This window comes from Salvelinus fontinalis, chromosome 4 (genome assembly GCF_029448725.1).
Source record: "Salvelinus fontinalis isolate EN_2023a chromosome 4, ASM2944872v1, whole genome shotgun sequence".
Taxonomy (NCBI): Eukaryota; Metazoa; Chordata; class Actinopteri; order Salmoniformes; family Salmonidae; genus Salvelinus; species Salvelinus fontinalis.
In genome coordinates this window covers 14519150-14541154 of record NC_074668.1, presented here as the reverse complement: position 1 = coordinate 14541154, position 22005 = coordinate 14519150, and the positions used below count along the sequence as shown (strand labels likewise).

At 42.8% G+C, this 22005-nt stretch overlaps 1 protein-coding gene across 5 annotated transcripts in view; it reads right to left on the bottom strand.

Moving 5' to 3' along the window:
* The window catches only part of LOC129853133 (ras GTPase-activating protein 1-like), a 50768-nt gene extending 29001 nt beyond the window's left edge, over window positions 1-21767 (bottom strand). For 2 of the 5 annotated variants that reach the window (XM_055918858.1, XM_055918859.1), the window contains exon 1: window positions 20518-21765. In XM_055918858.1, the coding sequence (XP_055774833.1) occupies window positions 20518-21047 (530 nt within the window). In that variant the 5' untranslated portion in view covers window positions 21048-21765. Of the gene's footprint in view, window positions 1-362; window positions 574-20517 lie in introns of those variants that run through there. The other 3 variants (XM_055918861.1, XM_055918860.1, XM_055918862.1) reach the window with 3 other exon arrangements.
* Window positions 21768-22005: the final 238 nt, after the last annotated feature.

Sequence of the window (22005 nt, the reverse complement as noted above, 5' to 3'; positions counted from 1 at the left end):
TGATATTTGGAGCCATATTCAAATGAGATAATGTAGAAAAACTCAAAGGAGCATCAAGTTGTAAGTGCAGGAGGAGAACCTAGGGAACATTTGCTACATCAATGGATCCAATTAATGTGGACTCCAACAATCGATCAATGAAATATAGAATCATAGCATTAACTCACCCAAACAAAAAGCAAAGCCTTACAAAAATATATTTAGGGGAATAAGGTATGGGTAATTCCAAAAACCTTACTCTGTCTGGTAGAGATGAATAACAAAGAGAGAGAAAAGAGATGGAGCATTATCCACCTCCGTCTCCTGTCCTACCAGCCTGTTAGGAAAGTAAGGAGGGCTGGATGGCTAGGTGCCACACTTACGCGGAGTTCGCTCTCTGCTGCATCTCCTGGTCTGTTCCGCTCTCTCACAAGGAGTTCCCGCTCCACTGATGCTGATTGTTCTGCTGCCGAGTTGGAGTGACTAGGGTCTGAGTGCTCCGGTGCGGAAAGCAATGCAAACACAACTCTAAATCCATCTGTGCCATGCTATGAACCTGCTGCCCAGATAAAGTAATCTCTGCACTCTAAGGTCAGTAAGCAGCAACCAAAGGAGGAAGAGGGCTACTGGAATGGACCTCACATAATGCTGGAAGAGTTGCTAAGTGATTTAAAAAAATATTCTGATCAGTTGTCCAGTATTTTTTAATCGTCTAAACATTGAGCGAAGAGGTTTGTCTTACAGGACGAGGAGGCTGAGTCCGTCTGCATCTTCAAGCCAAGCAGAAAGGATGAGTCTCTCTCCATTTCCCTCGCTCTCTGGAGCCTAAAATACAGCCACGCATCATGAGCACGCAGCCTATAGGTTTAATGAGAAGTGGGGCAGTGGGGGTAAGGAGTGGTATCACACGAGTGAGGTTGCATGGCAACACACATAATCCCATGACCTCTGGGTGCTTATATGAACGGCTTACATACAACCACACCTGAAGCTAGCGGTGTGCATGGTTCAAAACACACTCACCCCGAAATTACGTATTGGTTACAAACCCCAGCATTATTTAGGTAAATGTACAAAACGCCACAGCTTCAAAACACTGCATGGATTTATGCACTAACCAGACCCTTCTTCAACTTGTCTAAAACCATTTTTTTTGTTTTTACTTTCCACAGTGGGGAAAAAGGGAGCAGCTGTGAAAATGCTCTATTTTTCTTCACACATGGAATGTCACAGCTTGTTACCCTCAGTCAGAGCGAGAGAGTGACGGCACACGGACTCGTTTGACGCACACGAGGGATGGGCATTTGAAATTATTTGTGATATTTTTGATATATATATATATATATATATACAGTATATCACAAAAGTGAGTACACCCCTGACTTTTTTGTAAATATTTGAGTATATCTTTTCATGTGACAACACTGAAGAAATGACACTTTGCTACAATGTAAAGTAGTGAGTGTACAGCTTGTATAACAGTGTAAATTTGCTGTCCCCTCAAAATAACTCAACACACAGCCATTAAAGTCCAAACCGCTGGCAACAAAAGTGAGTACACCCCTAAGTGAAAATGTCCAAATTGGGCCCAATTAGCCATTTTCCCTCCCCGGTGTCATGTGACTCGTTAGTGTTACAAGGTCTCAGGTGTGAATGGGGAGTAGGTGTGTTAAATATGGTGTTATCGCTCTCACACTCCCATACTGACTGGTCACTGGAAGTTTAACATGGCACCTCATGGCAAAGAAATCTGAGGATCTGAAAAAAAGAATTGTTGCTCTACATAAAGATGGCCTGGGCTATAAGAAGATTGCCAAGACCCTGAAACTGAGCTGCAGCATGGTGGCCAAGACCATACAGCGGTTTAACTGGACAGGTTCCACTCAGAACAGGCCTCGCCATGGTCGACCAAAGAAGTTGAGTGCACGTGCTCAGCGTCATATCCAGAGGTTGTCTTTGGGAAATAGACGTATGAGTGCTGCCAGCATTGCTGCAGAGGTTGAAGGGGTGGGGGGTCAGCCTGTCAGTGCTCAGACCATACGCCGTACACTGCATCAAATTGGTCTGCATGGCTGTCGTCCCAGAAGGAAGCCTCTTGTAAAGATGATGCACAAGAAAACCCGCAAACAGTTTGCTGAAGACAAGCAGACTAAGGACATGGATTACTGGAACCATGTCCTGTGGTCTGATGAGACCAAGATAAACTTATTTGGTTCAGATGGTGTCAAGTGTGTGTGGTGGCAACCAGGTGAGGAGTACAAAGACAAGTGTGTCTTGCCTACAGTCAAGCATGGTGGTGGGAGTGTCATGGTCTGGGGCTGCATGAGTGCTGCCGGCACTGGGGAGCTACAGTTCATTGAGGGAACCATGAATGCCAACATGTACTGTGACATACTGAAGCAGAGCATGATCCCCTCCCTTCAGAGACTGGGCTGCAGGGCAGTATTCCAACATGATAACGACCCCAAACACACCTCCAAGACGACCACTGCCTTGCTAAAGAAGCTGAGGGTAAAGGTGATGGACTGGCCAAGCATGTCTCCAGACCTAAACCCTATTGAGCATCTGTGGGGCATCCTCAAATGGAAGGTGGAGGAGTGCAAGGTCTCTAACATCCACCAGCTCCGTGATGTCGTCATTGAGGAGTGGAAGAGGACTCCAGTGGCAACCTGTGAAGCTCTGGTGAACTCCATGCCCAAGAGGGTTAAGGCAGTGCTGGAAAATTATGGTGGCCACACAAAATATTGACACTTTGGGCCCAATTTGGACATTTTCACTTAGGGGTGTACTCACTTTTGTTGCCAGCGGTTTAGACATTAATGGCTGTGTGTTGAGTTATTTTGAGGGGACAGCAGATTTACACTGTTATACAAGCTGTACACTCACTACTTTACATTGTAGCAAAGTGTCATTTCTTCAGTGTTGTCACATGAAAAGATATACTCAAATATTTACAAAAATGTGAGGGGTGTACTCACTTTTGTGATATACTGTATATATATATATATATATATATATATATATATATATATATATATATATATATATATATATATATATATATATATATATATATATATATATATATATATATATACACTGCTCAAAAAAATAAAGGGAACACTTAAACACTTATGAGCTGCACTACCTGAGCCACTTGTGTGGGTTGTAGACTCCGTCTCATGCTACCGCTAGAGTGAAAGCACCGCCATCATTCAAAAGTGACCAAAACATCAGCCAGGAAGCATAGGAACTGAGAAGTGGTGTGTGGTCACCACCTGCAGAACCATTCCTTTTTTCGGGGTGTCTTACTAATTGCCTATAATTTCCACCTTTTGTCTATTCCATTTGCACAACAGCATGTGATATTTATTGTCAATCAGTGTTGCTTCCTAAGTGGACAGTTTGATTTCACAGAAGTGTGATTGACTTGGAGTTACGTTCCGTTTATTTTTTTGAGCAGTATATATATATATATATATAGTTGAAATGCATGTGTTTTAAAGAAGAAAAAAAAACTGGAGGGGGGTGGGTAAACTTCAATGGAGAATTGCTCCTGCAACTCGAGAGCCGATCTGCTGAAACAAGCCAAGTGCTGCACAAGGGTGGGGGGAGGGGCGAGAGGAGTAGGGGCCGGTGTGTGGCATGGAAGTAGAGTGCCCGTCTTGACGGCATCAAATCATTGACTTGCCTAGTTAAATAAAGGTTAAATAAAAATAAAATAGTAAACAAGCAAAGATGGCAGGAAATTTGTAAATGGCAGGAAATTTGGCTCCAGTGATGTACTGGGCCGTATGCACTACCCTCTGTAGTAGAGGTTGACCGATTAATTAGGGCCGATTTCAAGTTTTCATAACAAATCGGTAATCTGCATTTTTGGACACTGATTATGGCCGATTACATTGCACTCCACGAGGAGACTGTGTGGCAGGCTGACTACCTGCTATGCGAGTGCAGCAAGGAGCCACGGTAAGGTGCTAGCTAGCATTAAACTTATCTTATAAAAAAAATATTTTTTTTTTTTTACCATAATCACTAGTTAAACTAGTAATATCAACAACCATGTCTAGTTATCTAGCTTGTCCTGCATTGCCTGTTAATTTATCATTGAATCACAGCCTACTTTGCCAAACGTGTGATTTAACAAGTGCATTCGCGAAAAAAGCACTGTCGTTGCACCAATGTGTACCTAACCATAAACATCAATGCCTTTCTTAAAACTTCTTTGGGATAGGGGGCAGCATTTTCACTTTTGTATGAATAGCGTGCCCAAGGTAAACTGCCTCCTACTCAGTCCCAGATGCTAATATATGCATATTATTATTTAATATTGGATAGAAAACACTCTGAAGTTTCTAAAACTGTTTGAATGATGTCTGAGTATAACATAACTCATATGGCATGCAAAAACCTGAGAAAAAAATCCAAACAGGAAGTGGGAAATCTGAGGTTTGTAGTTTTTGAACTCAGCCCCTATCAAATACACAGTGGGATATAGGTTATTTTGCACTTCCTAAGGTTTCCACTAGATGTCAACCGTCTTTAGAACGTTGTTTAAGGCTTCTACCGTGAAGGGGGGCCGGATGAGAGGTCTTTGACTAAGGGGTCTGGCAGCAGCCTCGTTCTCAGTCACGCGCATTTCACATGAGGTAGCTCTCGTTCCATTGCTTTTCTACAGACAATGGAATTCTCCGGTTGGAACATTATTGAACATTTATGATAAAAAACATCCTAAAGATTGATTCTATACTTAGTTTGATAAGTTTCTTCGACCTGTAATATAACTTTTTGAACTTTTTGTCCGACTGGACCTGAACGCGCGTTTGGATTTGTTTACCAAAAGCCCTAACAAAAGAAGCTATTTGGACATAATTGGTGGACTTCATGGAATAAATTAAACATTTGTCGAACTGGGATTCCTGGGAGTGCATTCTGATGAAGATCAAAGGTAAGTGAATATTTAAAATGCTATTTCAGACTAATGTTGACGGCGCAACATGGCAGATATTTATTTTGGCTGTTTTGGGCTCTGAACGCCGTACTCAGATTATGCTTTTTCAGTAAAGTTTTTTTTTAAATCTGACAGAGGTTGCATTAAGGAGAAGATTTATCTATATTTCCATGTATAACACATGTATTTTCATCAACATTTATAATGAGTATTTCTGTAACTTCATGTGGCTCTCTGAAAATTCACTGCATGTTTTGGAACTACTGAACGCCAATGTAAAATGAGATTTTTGGACATAAATATTGTGTGACATGAAGTCCTATGAGTGTCATCTGATGAAGATCAAAGGTTAGTGATTCAATTCTCTATTTGTGCTTTTTGTGACTCCTCTCTTTGGCAGGAAAAATGGCTGGGTTTCTCTGTGACTTGGTGGTGACCTAACAATCGTTTGTGGAGCTTTCACTGTAAAGCATTTTTGAAATCAGACACTGTGGCTGGATTAACGAGAATTAATTTTATCTTTAAAATGGTGCCTAATTTGATTTATGCGATTTCTGTTGATTTGTATTTGACGCCCTGCAATTTCATTGGCTGTTGGCGAGGGGTTCCGCTAGCGGAACGCCAGTCCTAGACAGGTTAACCTGTTGAGGACAGAGGGCGCTGTTTTCACTTTGGGGGAAAAACATGCCCAATTCTAACACAGCGATTTCGTTAAGGACTAATGGATCAATCATTTCCTACACAACATGTATTTTTTAGTTATGTTTATGAATAGCTATTTGGGTCAGAATATGTGTCAGAAAAAAAATCCGGACGTTGTGGGAAAAAGTAGCTACGTTAGCACACTGTATAACCACTTATTTCAGCTCTAAATATGCACATTTTCGAACAAAACATAAGTGTATGTATAACCTGATGTTATAGGACTGTCATCTGATGAAGCTTATCAAGGTTAGTCAAAAAGTATATATCTTTTACTGGTTTGTTACGATCGCTAACTTTTGCTGCTGGGAAATGGCTTGTGTTTCTGGCTATTGTGGTAAGCTAATATAACGCTATATTGTGTTTTCGCTGTAAAACACTTAATAAATCAGAAATATTGTCTGGAATCACAAGATGCCTGTCTTTCATTTGCTGTACACTATGTATTTTTCAGAAATGTTTTATGATGAGTATTTAGCGTTGGTGTCTGTAATTATTCTGTCTGCTTTCGGTGCAATTTCTGATTGTAGCTGCAATGTAAACTATGATTTATACCTGAAATATGCAAATTTTTCAAACAAAACATAGATTTATTGAATAACATGTTATAAGACTGTCATCTGATTAAGTTGTTTGTTGGTTAGTTCTTGGTTAGTTCGGTTGGCTTTGTGCATGCTACCTGTGCTGTGAAAAATGTCTGCTTGCAGAGGTCTTGAAAAAGGGTCAACACTGCAAATATTGACTCTTCACATCAACTTCATGTAATTGTCAATAAAAGCCTTTGACACTTCTGAAATGCTTGTAATTATACTTCAGTATTCCATAGTAACATTGACAAAAATATCTAAACACTGAAGCAGCAAACTTTGTGGAAATTAATATGTCACTCAACTTTTGGCCACGACTGTATTATATTAACTTAAAATAAGTGTTAATTCAGTATTGTTGTAATTGTCATTATTACAAATAATAAAAAATAAAATCTGCCGATTAAATCGGTATCGGCCTTTTTTGGTCCTCCAATATCGGTATTGAAAAATCATAAAAATCGGTAGACCTCTAAGCTGTAGCGCCTTACGGTCGGATGCCGAGCAGTTGCCATACCAGGCAGTGATGAAACCGGTCAGGATGCTCTTGATGGTGCAGCTGTAGAACATTTTGGGGGAACCATGCCAAATCTTTTCAGTCTCCTGAGGGGGAAACAGTGTTGTGCCCTCTTCACAACTGTCTTGGTGTGTTAGGACAATGATAGTTTGTTGGTGATGTGGACACCAAGGAACTTGAGGTTCTCAACCTGATCCACCGCAGCCCCGTTGATGAGAATGGGGGCCTGTTCAGCCCTCCTTTTCCTGTAGTCCACAATCAGCTCCTTTGTCTTGTTCACATTGAGGGAGAAGTTGTCCTGGCAGTGTGACCTCCTCCCTATAGGCTACCTCATCTTTGTCGGTGATCAGGCCTACCACTGATGTGTCTTCAGCAAACTTAACGATGGTGTTGGAGTCGTGCTTGGCCACGCAGTCGTGGGTGAACAGGGAATATAGGTGACTAAACACGCACCCGAGGGCCCCCAGTGTTGAGGATCAGTGTGGCAGATGTGTTGCCTACCCTTACCAACTGGGGGTGGCCCATCAGGAAGTACAGGATCCAGTTGCAGAGGGAGGTGTTTAGTCCCAGGGTCCTTAGCTTAGTGAGGATCTTTGTGGGCACGATGGTGTTGAACGCTGAACTGTATTCAAAGAACAGCATTTTCATATACAGCGGGGAGAACAAGTATTTGATACACTGCCGATTTTGCAGGTTTTCCTACTTACAAAGCATGTAGAGGTCTGTATTTTTTATCATAGGTACACTTCAACTGTGAGAGCCGGAATTCAAAACAAAAATCCAGAAAATCACATTGTATGATTTTTAAGTAATTAATTTGCATTTTATTGAATGACATAAGTATTTGATCACCTACCAACCAGTAAGAATTCCGGCTCTCACAGACCTGTTAGTTTTTCTTTAAGAAGCCCTCCTGTTCTCCACTCATTACCTGTATTAACTGCACCTGTTTGAACTCGTTACCTGTATAAAAGACACCTGTCCACCCACTCAATAAAACAGACTCCAACCTCTCCACAATGGCCAAGACCAGAGAGCTGTGTAAGGACATCAGGGATAAAATTGTAGACCTGCACAAGGCTGGGATGGGCTACAGGACAATAGGTAAGCAGCTTGGTGAGAAGGCAACAACTGTTGGCGCAATTATTAGAAAATGGAAGAAGTTCAAGATGACGGTCAATCACCCTCGGTCTGGGGCTCCATGCAAGATCTCACCTCGTGGGGCATCAATGATCATGAGGAAGGTGAGGGATCAGCCCAGAACTACACGGCAGGACCTGGTCAATGACCTGAAGAGAGCTGGGACCACAGTCTCAAAGAAAACCATTAGTAACACACTACGCCGTCATGGATTAAAATCCTGCAGCGCACGCAAGGTCCCCCTGCTCAAGCCAGCGCATGTCCAGGCCCGTCTGAAGTTTGCCAATGACCATCTGGATGATCCAGAGGAGGAATTGGAGAAGGTCATGTGGTCTGATGAGACAAAAATAGAGCTTTTTGGTCTAAACTCCACTCGCCGTGTTTGGAGGAAGAAGGAGGATGAGTACAACCCCAAGAACACCATCCTAACCGTGAAGCTTGGAGGTGGAAACATCATTCTTTGGGGATGCTCTGCTGCAAAGGGGACAGGACGACTGCACCGTATTGAGCGGAGGATGGATGGGGCCATGCATCACGAGATCTTGGCCAACAACCTCCTTCCCTCAGTAAGAGCATTGAAGATAGGTCGTGGCTGAGTCTTCCAGCATGACAACGACCCGAAACACACAGCCAGGGCAACTAAGGAGTGGCTCCGTAAGAAGCATCTCAAGGTCCTGGAGTGGCCTAGCAAGTCTCCAGACCTGAACCCAATAGAAAATCTTTGGAGGGAGCTGAAAGTCCGTATTGCCCAGCGACAGCCCCGAAACCTGAAGGATCTGGAGAAGGTCTGTATGGAGGAGTGGGCCAAAATCCCTGCTGCAGTGTGTGCAAACCTGGTCAAGAACTACAGGAAATGTATGATCTCTGTAATTGCAAACAAAGGTTTCTGTACCAAATATTAAGTTCTGCTTTTCTGATGTATAAAATACTTATGTCATGCAATAAAATGCAAATTACTTAAAAATCATACAATGCGCTTTTCTGGATTTTTGTTTTAGATTCCATCTCACAGTTGAAGTGTACCTGTGATAAAAATTAGACCTCTACATGCTTTGTAAGTAGGAAAACCTGCAAAATCGGCAGTGTATCAAATACTTGTTCTCCCCACTGTAGGTGTTCCTTTTGTCCAGGTGGGAAAGGGCAGTGTGGAGTGCGATTGAGATTGTGTTATCTGTGGATCTGTTGGGGCGGTATGCGAATTGGAGTGGGTCTAGGTTTTCCGGGATGAAGGTGTTGATGTGAGTCATGACCAGCCTTTCAAAGCACTTCATGGCTACCAACATGAGTGCTACGGTGCGGTCGTCACTTAGGCAGGTCATCTTTGCTTTACTGGGCACAGGGACTATGGTGGTCTGCTTGAAACAAGTGGTTATTACAGACTTTGTCAGGGAGAGGTTGAAAATGTCAGTGAAGACACTTGCCAGTTGGTCCGCGCATGCTCAGAGTACACTTCCTGGTAATCTGTCTGGCCCCGCAACCTTGTGAATATTGACCTGTTTAAAGGTCTTGCTCACATTGCCTACGGAGAGGGTGATCACACAGTCATCCGGATCATATCAAGCAGTATAGTCCATTCTTGAACACACCGCCCAGTCAACTTCCAGCAAGGGACATTTGTTTTTTTACTCTCATTAATCCACACAACATTCGTTGGCATAATTGTCACTAATTGACACTGGTGGAGGGCGAAGTCTTTAGAGCCCAGTCTGAATGTTGCCCCATATCCATCACAGTGCCCACACGGGAAACAAATTTACAACCTTATGGTTGCCAATCAGGTTCCCTGGAATAACTCAAAACTACCCAGAGCTTTTGACCCATTTAAAATCAGTGGGACATTAGAGTTCCAAGAGCTTTGCTCCTCCAAAAATGACTAGTAATCATGTCCCATCTGATTTAATTGACAATGGGCTAATGAGGGAAGAACACCCTGAGGGTTGTTCTATCGCTCTCAAACTCAAACAGAGGAAGTGTTTCAGTGAAGTCATACGTTTGATTAGTCATAGTTAGGTAAAATATTCAGTAGCTAAATGTGTTTGTTCTGTGACAATTGAGTAAAAGTTCTGAAAAGGAATGATAAAAAATTAAATCCCAAACTATTGTAGAATGCCTGAAGATCCTGTGGAGGCCACAATGAGAAGCTCAGAAGTCTTGAAAACAGGATGCAGGAGAGAAAAGGCAGGCCAGTGTGGATATGGAGGGGCATGACAGGACATTGCACAACATGCAGAAAATGTATGGAAACTGCATGCCTTATCAATGCACAGTGTTTGACCAAATATGAACGTTACCATTATTGCACTGATGTATGCATTTAGTTTGTAAGACGACAAAAACATAATGTAGCTACAACCGAGAGGACTGTCAACCACCATTTAGTTTTAGAGTGGCGTCTTGTGGCTTTTCAGCGTTGCGCATTGCAGCAATTTCAAAAGCTTAGGCCAAGGAAATTAGGCTACATTAATAAGGTTCTGATAGGCCCAAGCTAATTCTAATTGTTGGGATCACCACTCAGCAAATCTGTGTAATTACTGAGACTTTAAAAAAAAATGTAAAGTGTGTATTGTTATAAAAAGGACTGTAGTATTTGGCTCTAAAGATAAGTCTCAGCAAGGGGATAGGTATGTAACTTGATCCTTGTGCCATTAGGAATTCCACCAGTGCCAAGTTTCAAAAGGCAATTAGGGAGCGTGGGTGCTCAATTAGCACTTCAGCAAGAGACATTTTCATGACCAACTGCTTATCTGGTGTTTTTTTTTTTTTGGGGGGGGGGTTATGACTAAATCCTCTCTAATCTTCGAGGTACCCTGTTTGTTTTGGCTCAGGCACTGGGCTGGCGTTCTCCGAGGTGGGGAGAGCGACATTAGGCCTTCTGACATCTTCGTTATGCAGTTGTTAGTGTGAAACATTGATCCCACCGCTGCCGCCATTGTTTATGAATGAGCCTTTGTTGTACAGAGGCGTGAATGAGTCTGCTGCTGGTTGCGTTGCTCTCCCTCTCCATGGCATTCTACAAAGTGCTAAGTTAAGCACCTCTAAATGAACATGAGAACTAAAGACTATAGCTTCTGACAGTCTCCAGGGATGATGAACCTATGCTGCAAATACCAGGTCACCTCAGAAGTGACCTTCTATGATAACATTTTAGCAAGACATTCCAGTGAAGTAGGCCAGGCCTTGTATTTACCCATCACCACCAATACCGGTAGAAATGTAGGCTATTAAGGCCTAGCCTACATGAGTTTTACAATGTGTTTAAGACACCACACAATAGGTTGATTTAACCTCACCAAAACTGTTAAGTTCACTGACTCTTGGGCTATGCACCGTGTACTTAAATGACTGCCTTTAGAATCAGACTACGTATCATCCATGGGACGGCACCACTGCTTCAGACAGTCACCCTGCCAAGGCTCCAATCGACAACCCTCTGTCACAGTGGATCACTGCCACAAGCGGAGGAGACCCCGCATCTTAATTGGGTCATCATTTCATAGCAAGGGTGGAGTCCTCGCAATTACACTGTGGTCCATTAGGCTCCCAGGGAAGTAAGGGTGTGCAGCTCTGAGTGTGACATTGTAAAGAGTCACCTATGGACTTGTGTGTAGATGGTGTGTGCATTCCAATTAGCGAATTAAAGCATTAGTTAAAATGTGTTAGGGCCTCAACTATAATGTATCAATGAAAAGTGATGATGAAACTGCTATATTTCCCTAGGTAGTGGATCTGTAGTGTTAGGCTTCATTGAAAATAAATATAAATCACTCAATAAGAAAAATGACTTGATACGAAACTATTTTGCTCTGGTATTTGAAGTTGAATTCCAACGCACTGTGTTATACATGACAAGATGAGGTGGGGTAATTTGTAACCACTGGCACAGTACCTCACACCACATGCTAGTTTGCAGCAGCCAGGTCACCGCAACTCAACCAACACACACACCACATTAAGATACATAATACCAGCTAAAGAAGAGGAACTTGTGTTGCATCAGACTCCAGTCGTGTGAAATGTCTCACATGGAGTCAGTGTAGTGGACTGATGAGTGGCTGGTTAAATAAATAAACAAACACCTCACTACCCAGGTTTCCATCCAATCATGTCATGTAGATTAATTACCTGACCAGGGCTAGTTAGGAGCACCAGAAAATACATATTTAAATTTAAAATAAAATTGAGATAGAGGCTTTATTGGGCCTATTTCAATTAGTTACTTTTGAAGCAAGCTGTACCCTAGAAACTAATATATAACTGTAAATAGTACATCACTGGGGCTAAGCTGCCTGCCATCCAGGACCTCTACACCAGGCGGTGTCAGAGGAAGGCCCTAAAAATTGTCAAAGACCCCAGGCATAGACTGTTCTCTCTACTACTGCTTGGCAAGCGGTACCAGAGCACCAAATCTAGGACCAAAAAACTTCAACAGCTTTTACCCCCAAGCCATAAGACTCCTGAACAGGTAATCAAATGGCTACCCAGACTATTTGTATCATGCGTGTGTGTCCCCAACCCCTCTTTTACACTGCTGCTACTACTCTGTTTATATATGCATAGGCACTTTAAAACCATACCTACATGTACATACTACCTCAATTAGCCCGACTAACCGGTGCCTGTATATAGCCTCGCTGTTAACTTTCACAGTTTTTTTTATTTACTTCTATTGTTCACATAATACCTATTTTTTTTTACTTAAAATTTGCACTGTTGGTTAGGGCCTGTAAGGAAGAATTTCACTGTAAGGTCTACTACACCTGTTGTATTTCGGCACACCTGACAAATAAACTTTGATTTGAAATACATTAGTTTATTAGGAAAGGTAAATTAGTAATTTCTATGACAGGTATTTATATTAACAAGTCATTTGTGGAATATTAGGTTCCTACATTATGTAAAAATAACTATTTTCCTCTTGAGATACATTACATAGAAAACATTTAAATGTCAGGTTTGTGATGGGAACGCATTTTATATTCATGTCTATGATCATTGATCTCCAGAAGAACAAGCTATCCCTTTTGCTTTCTTTGTGCCCCCAAATGTTTGCATATGCTGGTAAATGTACCAGGTTGTTAGCTAGCCAGCCAATGAGGTAACATGACTGAACAAAGTATAAACAAACAGTTAACACACGAGTAGTTTTAGAACAGCACACATGGTTTATGAATATAAAATGTGTTCCTGGCGATCCTCTATAGCAGGGGTCGGGAACCTGTGGCTCTTGATGATTGCATCTGGCTCGCAGATAAAACAAAATATTCTCACTTGTTTTAATCCATCCATCGATTTTTCACTGCTCATGTCCTGTTCAGGGCTGCAGGAGCAATTGTCCATTATTTTAATTAAATGATACTGGCCTACGTTGGCCGTTGCTAGGTAAATCAGGTTAACGCCTCCTTTTGAATCAGTCTGCTCGGTCATTAGCGCAAAGCTAACCCTTCGACGAAGATGGCGAAAAGAAAAAAAGATGATGAGTATCGTACATTTCAGGACGAATGGACCGAAGAATTTGCCTTTGTGGAGAGCAGGTTCTACGGTGTGTCTAATTTTCAATGACAAAATTACATCGATGAAACGGTCGAATGTAAAGCAGCACTTCGACACGCGCCATGCTACCTTTGCATCAAAATACCCTGCGGGAGACAGCAGAAAGAAAGCGTGCCAAGAGCTACTGAGCAGGGTGCAAACTAGCCAGCAGCAACTCCGCGTATGGACCCGGCAAGGTGACTATAATTCCGCTAGCTTTGCTGGATCTTTAGCAATAGTGAGGAACGGAAAACCATTCACAGATGGCGAGTATGCTAAAACGTTCATGCTGGATGTAGCCAATGAACTTTTTGATGATCTTCCGAACAAAGACAAGATAATTAAACGGATACAAGACATGCCTCTGTCGGCAAGAACTGTTCATGATCGTACCATCGTGATGGCAAACAAAGTGGAGGAAATGCAAGTGAAGGACATAAATGCAGCGCCGTTCTTTTCCCTGGCTTTGGATGAGTCAGACGTGAGCCATTTGTCGCAGTTCAGCGTGATTGCAAGATATGCTGTTGGTGACACACTGCGCAAAGAAAGTCTTGCAGTTCTGCCATTAAAAGGGTCCACAAGAGGTGAGGATTTATTTAAGTCTTTCATGGAGTTTGCTCAAGAAAAAAATCTACCTATGGATAAACTTCTCTCAGTGTGTACTGATGGTGCTCCGTGTATGGTGGGGAATAAAAAAGGATTTGTGGCGCTTCTCCGTGAACATGAAAATAGACCCATCCTAAGTTTCCATTGCATTCTACACCAGGAGGCACTTTGTGCTCAGATGTGTGACAGGCAGTTTGGGGAAGTGATGTCGCTGGTCATTCGTGTGATCAACTTTATTGTTGCTCGAGCCTTAAATGATCGCCAGTTTAAAACCGCTGCTGGATGAAGTTGGAAATAACTATCCTGGTCTGCTTTTGCACAGCAATGTGCGTTGGTTGTCAAGAGGGAAGGTGCTTAGCCGTTTTGCGGCTTGCCTGAAAGAAATCCGGACTTTCCTTGAAATGAAAGGCATCGAGCATCCTGAGCTAGCCGAAACTGAGTGGCTCCTCAAGTTTTACTATCTCGTAGATATGACTGAACATCTGAACCAGCTCAACGTGAAAATGCAAGGCATTGGAAATACAGTGTTATCCCTTCAACAAGCTGTGTTTGCTTTTGAAAACAAGCTAGAACTTTTCATCATGGATCTTGAAACAGGTCGTTTACTACATTTTGAAAAACTGAGCCAATTTAAAGATGCATGCACAGCAAGTGAGCCTATTCAAAACTTTGATCTCCACCAGCTAGCTCGCTGCACATCCAGTCTCCTACAGTCCTTCAAAGCACGCTTTGGAGAATCGTGAGCACACTCGTCTTAAGTTCATCACCCTTCCAAACGAGTGTTCACTGAACACAGCCGACCTGAGTTACATTCCTGGTGTCTCCGTCAGAGATTTTGAAGCAGAAGTGGCTGACCTGAAGGCCTCAGACATGTGGGTGAATATGTTCAAGTCACTGAATGAAGATTTGGAAAGAATCACACGACAGAAAGCGGAGTTGGCGAGCAAGCACATGTGGACAGAAATGAAAAAAACTTCAAGCCGAAGACCAGCTGATTCTCAAAACTTGGAACGCGCTTCCTGTCACATACCACACACTGCAGCGTGTGAGTATTGCTGTATTGACCATGTTTGGATCTACGTATGCATGTGAACAGTCATTCTCACATCTTAAAAACATCAAGTCCAACCTACGATCACGTTTAACGGATGAAAGCCTCAACGCTTGCATGAAGCTTAACCTCACCAAGTACCAACCAGACTACAAAGACATCAGCAAATCCATGCAGCATCAGAAGTCACATTAATGATGAGTATTATAACAACATTATTTAAGAATAAATCCAGAGGCTTATTATACTGACATTTAGTTGAATTCACTTTTAAAATATATTATATGGCTCTCACTGAAATAAATGTCCACATTTTTTGCTTTCTTGGCTCTCTTAGTCAAAAAGGTTCCCGACCCCTGCTCTATAGGAAGATAAAAATGTTGCACCAGTAATATGGGTCAGATCGTTGCGCTAGATGCAAGCTGTTTTCGCTATAGTAATGGTGCTACTGTGCCGCTATTGAATCTGCACTTCTTTTTTTTCTCTAGTGCACTCGGAGAAAAAAGTTGAAAAAAAAAAAACGTTTTAAAAGGGTACAGCAAAGCCTTATTACAACAATTATAAATTCTGAGATTTTCCTTCCTAGTCTCACAGTACTCCCAAAATAAAACTCCTGGTCGCAAAACAAAATATTTAGTCCCAAAAAATATATATTATAATAAAAAAATTTAAAAAAAATCGGTTGCACAATATACACTGCTCAAAAAAATAAAGGGAACTCTTAAACAACACAATGTAACTCCAAGTCAATCACACTTCTGTGAAATCAAACTGTCCACTTAGGAAGCAACACTGATTGACAATAAATATCACATGCTGTTGTGCAAATGGAATAGACAAAAGGTGGAAATTATAGGCAATTAGTAAGACACCCCCAAAAAAGGAATGGTTCTGCAGGTGGTGACCACACACCACTTCTCAGTTCCTATGCTTCCTGGCTGATGTTTTGGTCACTTTTGAATGCTGTCGGTGCTTTCACTCTAGTGGTAGCATGAGACAGAGTCTACAACCCACACAAGTGGCTCAGGTAGTGCAGTTCATCCAGGATGGCACATCAATGCGAGCTGTGGCAAAAAGGTTTGCTGTGTCTGTCAGCGGTGGCCAGAGCATGGAGGCGCTACCAGGAGACAGGCCAGTACATCAGGAGACGTGGAGGAGGCCGTAGGAGGCCAACAACCCAGCAGCAGGACCGCTAACTCCGCCTTTGTGCAAGGAGGTGCACTGCCAGAGCCCTGCAAAATGACCTCCAGCAGGCCACAAATGTGCATGTGTCGGCATACGGTCTCACAAGGGGTCTGAGGATCTCATCTCGGTACCTAATGGCAGTCAGGCTACCTCTGGCGAGCACATGGAGGGCTGTGCGGCCCCACAAAGAAATGCCACCCCACACCATGACTGACCCACCGCCAAACCGGTCATGCTGGAGGATGTTGCAGGCAGCAGAACGTTCTCCACGGCGTCTCCAGACTCTGTCACGTCTGCCACATGTGCTCAGTGTGAACCTGCTTTCATCTGTGAAGAGCACAGGGCGCCAGTGGCGAATTTGCCAATCTTGGTGTTCTCTGGCAAATGCCAAACGTCCTGCACGGTGTTGGGCTGTAAGCACAACCCCCACCTGTGGACGTCGGGTCCTCATACCACCCTCATGGAGTCTGTTTCTGACCGTTTGAGCAGACACATGCACATTTGTGGCCTGCTGGAGGTCATTTTGTAGGGCGCTGGCAGTGCACCTCCTTGCACAAAGGCGGAGGTAGCGGTCCTGCTGCTGGGTTGTTGCCCTCCTACGGCCTCCTCCACGTCTCCTGATGTACTGGCCTGTCTCCTGGTAGCGCCTCCATGCTCTGGACACTACACTGACAGACACAGCAAACCTTTTTGCCACAGCTCGCATTGATGTGCCTATTCTGGATGAACTGCACTACCTGAGCCACTTGTGTGGGTTGTAGACTCCGTCTCATGCTACCACTAGAGTGAAAGCACCGACAGCATTCAAAAGTGACCAAAACATCAGCCAGGAAGCATAGGAACTGAGAAGTGGTCTGTGGTCACCACCTGCAGAATCACTCCTTTTTTGGGGGTGTCTTACTAATTGCCTATAATTTCCACCTTTTGTCTATTCCATTTGCACAACAGCATGTTAAATTTATTGTCAATCAGTGTTGCTTCCTAAGTGGACAGTTTGATTTCACAGAAGTGTGATTGTCTTGGAGTTACATTGTGTTGTTTAAGAGTTCCCTTTATTTTTTTGAGCAGTGTATATCTGACGTATTAAAAAAAGAATGGGCTGATGGAAACAAGAAATGTCCGTACAATTTCATAAAATGTCGACAGTGTTTTCCTTCAACATGGTGGGATCTTTTTGTAAATTAGGCGAGAAATGGTGTTGGGAATGCCTTAATGCTCAAATATTGATATAATAACCATCTTATGAAGGTAAACTTAGAGTCACGTGAAAATATGTTGTCAGGTCCTCCCACTAAAGATAAAATAAGTTACGAGTCACTTCACAGGGTGGTGAAAGTCCACAGTGATGAGCATGATGCTCCTTTCCAATAGAGGAAATTAGTTTGGTGACATGATGATCGGCTGCCATTTGACAAATCAAAATTCTCGCTCTTATTCATAATAATTCCTGATGTAGGCTAGCCTACCGGCACTATTTGAGAGCTGATGGCTAGAACGTATGTGCCAAGACCAGAGTGCATATATGCTATTTAACGCAACAGTTTGTGACAAAACTAAAATAGGTAGTGTTTAAAATGCAATGGAAACACATCGAACTTTAGATTTTTAACCAGAACATAACTTACGCAAAAAAAAAGCACCTTCTATGCACTAAATTGTCGCGCAATGCTTTATAGCCGCAACAAGTCAGTTTGGTGGAAATACCCCACTGGTGGGAAAGTGCATGTTTTCTTTATGCCGATTTTAGAATTAAGTGCATGAAAATCTGTCACCAATTGGATGGAAACCTAGCCATTGTGGAAAACAAGGGGGGGATTTAAATCAGTCCCCTTCATTACATCTTTGCTACTGCCTGGTGCCCCGGCAGAAAGGGATGTAAAGGAAACCAGAGGAGAATCCACTGACTCATTGAGCTCAACATTTATTTTTTCAGCTAAAAAGCTGGCCAATCTGACAGGGAGATATGTAACTCCTAAAATAAGAGCTGATTTCACACTCCAGACCCAGTTATTTCCATATCTCACAGCGTGAGGCCAGAAATGATAAAGCTCAGCACTTCACTAATGAGACTGACAAAAACGAGTGCCACACACACACTACAAAGATATAGGCTAATATGATTGTGTAGGGAAACCCAATATGTTTAATCTCCCACAATGGATAGTCCTACTGCAGCAACACTGACACAAAAGCCTGCAGCAGCAGACATTGGCTACCCTTACTCAGGAGCAGGATGTGAGAGGAATTATTATTCCATGAGAAAACATTTCCATTGAATATGGTTATGACCACATGATTGTGTGGTTAAAAAAGAAAACTAATTTGTGGCCAGAACAATTAATATAAAAACATTTATTGACAAGTGCTGGATAGATTTCAAATTTGCTACACCTGCCGCATTACAATGATTCTGGGAATTACAGTACCAGTCAAAAGTTCAGACACACCTACTCAAGGGTTTCTTTATTTGTACTATTTTCTACATTGTAGAAAAGTGAAGACATCAAAACTATGAAATAACACATATGGAATCATGTAGTATTCAAAAAAAGTGTTAAACAAACCAAACTATATTTTCTATTTGAGATTATTCAAAGTAGCCACCCTATGCCTTGATGACAGCTTTGCACACTTAGCATTCTCTCAACTGGCTTCACCTGGAATGCTTTTCCAACAGTCTTGAAGGAGTTCCCACATATGCTGAGCACTTGTTGGCTGCTTTTCCTTCACTCCGCGGTCCAACTCATCCAAAACCATCTCAATTGGGTTGAGGTCGGGTGATTGTGGAGGCCAGGTCATCTGATGCAGCACTCCATCACTCTCCTTCAGGGTCAAATAGCTCTTACACAGCCTGGAGGTGTCATTGTCCTGTTGAAAAACAAATGATAGTCCCACTAAGCCCAAACCAGATGGGACGGCGTACCACTGCAAAATGCTGTGGTAGCCATACTGGTTAAGTGTGCCTTGAATTCTAAATAAATCACTGACAGTGTCACCAGAAAAGCACCCCCACACCATCACCCCTCCTCCTCCATGCTTCATGGTGGGAACCAAACATGCGGAGATCACCCGTTCATCTACTCCGCGTCTCCTAAAGACAAATTTGGACTCATCCGACCAAAGGACAGATTTCTCCCGTCTAATGTCCATTGCTCATGTTTATTGGCCCAAGTACGCATCTTCTTATTGGTGTTCTTTAGTAGAGGTTTCTCTTCAGCAATTTGACCATGAAGGCCCGATTCACAGTCTCCTCCTGCACAGATCATGTTGAGATATGTCTGTTGCTTTAACTCTGAAGCATTTATTTGGGCTGCAATTTCTGAGGCTGGTAACTAATGAACTTATCCTCTTCAGCAAAGGTAACTCTGGGTCTTCCTTTCCTGTGGCAGTCCTCATAAGAGCCAGTTTCATCATAGCACTTGATGGTTTTTGCAATTGCATTTGAAGAAACTTTCAAAGTCCTTGAAAAATTTCCAGATTGACTGACCTTCATGTCTTACATTGGACTGATGTTTCTTTTTGCTTATTTGAGCTGTTCTTGCCATGATATGGCCTTGGTCTTTTACCAAACAGGGCCATCTTCTGTATACCAACCCTACTGTATCTGGTCACAACACAACTGACTGGCTCAAACGCATTAAGTAAAGAAATTCCACAAATTAACAAGGCACACCTGTTTATTGAAATGAATTCCAGGTGAAGCTGGTTGAGAGAATGCCAAGCGTGTGCAAAGCTGTCATCATGGCTCGCTACTGAACAATCTCAAATATAGTTTGATTTAACACTTTTTTGGTTACTACCGGATTCCATAGTTTTGATGTCTTCACTATTATTCTAAAATGTAGAAAATAGTAAAAAAGAAAAGAAAAACCCCTTGAATAAGTAGGTGTCCAAACTTTTGACTGGTACTATATATTGCATACAAACACACTGGCTGAGTTGGGAGAATAATCTAACCTGTAGGTATGCAAATATTTCTCTACAGCATGAGATATGGAAATTGTTTTCAGGACAGGTTCATGCATTATTCACTACATGGCTAGATTGATGATCAACAGCCTGAACCCCCTCCTTCAATTTGACTGCCTACCTGTCATTTGGGGCATGTTAAAAACTGCAGTAGTCAATACGTTGAATAGATACTTGAGCACTGGTGGTGGATGCAGCAGGAAGGAAGTATACCCAGGACGTTTCAATAAAACCCTCTTTTAGATTGTTAGCTAGGTGTCAATGAACAATAGAACAATGAGTGAATATGAAAAGTCCTTACTGGTTAGTGGGCGGCGCTGAGAGCGGGAAGACCACCTCCTCTTCCTCGTATTCTGGTCCATCCTGCATGTCGCTTTCATCCACAGTGCCGAGTCCCCCGTAGCCTGCGGGCAGCAGAGGTGGTGGTGGTAGTGGGGGGAAGACACTGGGCCCGTCTGGACACGCCGAGGTGGGTGATATCCGGCTGCCGGGCCCCTCTGAGGTGGGGGAGTAGCACACACCGCCAATGGTCCCTGAGCTTGTTCCTTGACAAATTGCGTGTCCACCACCACCATTCCCTGTAGCGGACAGGACTGGTCCGGTAATATCTCCTCCAGATACGGGGTAAATCATACTCATATCAGGAAGGGCGTCCGGTGAGGTTTTCGACTGGTAGCGGGAGTTTGGTGCTGATCGCTGGCCAAAATCAGTGACCCGCACTCTGGTCTGGTTGGGATAAAACGGAAAATGGGCCGTCTCGGGGCCTCCGCCGCCTGCCACCCCTGTCGAGACAGAGCCCGTGTCCTCACTACTGACCTCCGCAGCTATCATTTTAAGGAAATGTGTAGAGGGGAATATGTCAAGAAGGGAACCTGCCCTCCCCCTCTAGTCTTGAAGCACTCCCTCACTGTTCGGGTTATTAAAAACACCACCAAAAGTTTATTGGAAAACAACACGTTTAGTCAGCTAGCGTAAATTAGCTAGCTAGCTTAGCTAACGTTAGTCACTAGCAAAACGCTACTGTAGCTAGCGAACACCACTCACTAGCTAACTGACGTTAGCTACTACAGAGACACTTGATGAGTTCTGGCTAAGTCTTCATTGTTTCATTAATTTAAAGTTCAGTGAGAATTGATGTTTTGAAAATAACGTTTAAATACCTTAAGGGAGAAGCAGATGACGTATTTATTTCCCTTTTCCTTGTCCTGCCTGCTCTTTCGGCAGCTAACAAACCACTTGTCAGGGAGTGTTGTTTTATTGTCACTGCCTGTGTTAAATCCCGTATTTTTGCTTTTGTTGTTTTGTTCCTACGGAGTTCCCAAACGGTCTCCTCTGTCACCTGAGCCTCTGGTGGACTTAATTTACCAAATGTAGCCCAGCAGGTGAGAACATTACAGCAATTCTTTCTTGCGTAACTTCTCTTTTCTTTTCTTTCTCGATTACGGGGCTGATGGCTTGCTGCCGCTGATGTTAGTTCGCTCCCTCCCTCTTCTCGCTTGGCGCGTGCTGGCTCAAGCGCAGGCCCAGCCAAGCGAGTACCGAGTAAAACCACGACACGAGCTTCACCCATTATATCTGGCATTATATCCTATCGGTGGTCAAGAAATCTGAAAGAGGTAGTTGTACTATTCAATTCTACTCTATTATATTCAGCTTTTAATCTAGAATAGAATAGTTTATTGTTTTCAAGAGGAAATTATTTTCCACACGCTTATATCAAACAAACCAACCAACATAGGCAATAATTAAGCAATAAGGACCGAGTGGGTGTGGTATATGGCCAATATAC